The 1,158-nt window shown below is 48.5% G+C and overlaps 1 protein-coding gene across 1 annotated transcript in view; it reads right to left on the bottom strand.

Annotated features, from left to right (window-relative positions):
- Positions 1 to 911: 911 nt before the first annotated feature.
- The window catches only part of ngfrb (nerve growth factor receptor b), a 52,688-nt gene continuing 52,441 nt past the window's right edge, over positions 912 to 1,158 (bottom strand). Inside the window, exon 6 of the mRNA XM_042087250.1 lies at positions 912 to 1,158. This exon is cut by the window's right edge and continues 156 nt beyond it. Coding sequence (XP_041943184.1) covers positions 992 to 1,158 — 167 coding nt within the window. The 3' untranslated portion in view covers positions 912 to 991.

Here is a 1,158-nt window from a genome sequence, read left to right as displayed (position 1 = left end):
GTGGGCGTGATTAGCCAACGTCTGCTGTGGTGGCAGCTCTGCACTCACACAGAGTTCAGATGTTTACTTATGCATCAGTCAGCGAATACATGGAGGCGATGATGAGAGGTCTGGCAATACCGAAGCCGTGTCCAGGACACAAAGCAGAGAGCATCACACCATCATGGCAATCGGTGATTATGGCAATCTCAGAAGTCATATTTGCTATGGCAATAGGGTGATCTGTACAATATGTGCATGGATGGCGTGATTACATAGCCTGGATTGGTGAAAGGACTGATGGGTAATGTAGTTTAGTTTGGTAACAGGATTAAAGGCATTTATGTTGATGAGATGTTAGATGTGAAATGAAGTTTCAGATGAGATGGGAGTGGAGATGGAGTGGATGTGTTTTCGTCACAGGTGATTCTGAATGCTAATGTGGATGACAGGAAGTGGAGTTGTTTTGGCAGTGTGAGGAGAGACTATGACAGGAAATTAACGTGTAAAGGGTGGAGCTTGGAGCAATTTGGTGGGATTATGGGTAATGGAGTTTAGTGCCTGGAGATAGGACCTGGACTAAGTGGTTTAGATGGACAGTGATGAGTGGTTATTAGTGGTGATGTAATGGGTTTAGAGTGGTGATGTATTGGATGAGGGTGTGGTCTAGACTGATGAAGTTGGAACAGGTGATTGACAGCTTCAGGTGATGGAACACAGAAGCACACAATACACGGCACCTGGAAGGGTACAGGAGGATGCACTGTTAGTGTGCAGATGTATGCATGCGCATGTGTGTGTGTGTGTGTGTGTGTGAATGCAAGTGTGTGTGTGTGTGTGTGTGTGAGTGCAAGTGCGAGTGTGTGTGTGTGTGTGTGTGTGTGTGTGTGTGTTTGTGTGTGTGTGCGTGCGTGTTTGTGTGTGTGAGTGCAAGTGCGAGTGTGTGAGTGTGTGTGTGTGTGTGTGTGTGAGTGTGTGTGTGTGTGTGTGTGTGTGTTTGTGTGTGTGTGTTTCACACGGCGGACGTGGCAGTGGGTTTGACACCGAGGCTCTGCACGATGTCGTCGCGGTTGATCTTCCTCAGCGCGGTACAGAGCGTGTCCACGCTGGCGGAATCTTGGCTTGCCCAATCGGTGAGCAGAGCATGAATAGGCCGCTCCTCCTTTCTGAAGGTGGCGA

The sequence above is a fragment of the Alosa sapidissima genome, chromosome 3 (assembly GCF_018492685.1).
Source record: "Alosa sapidissima isolate fAloSap1 chromosome 3, fAloSap1.pri, whole genome shotgun sequence".
NCBI lineage: Eukaryota > Metazoa > Chordata > Actinopteri > Clupeiformes > Clupeidae > Alosa > Alosa sapidissima.
The sequence above is the reverse complement of the archived record's forward strand: the minus strand, read 5'-3'. Positions and strand labels throughout refer to the sequence as shown.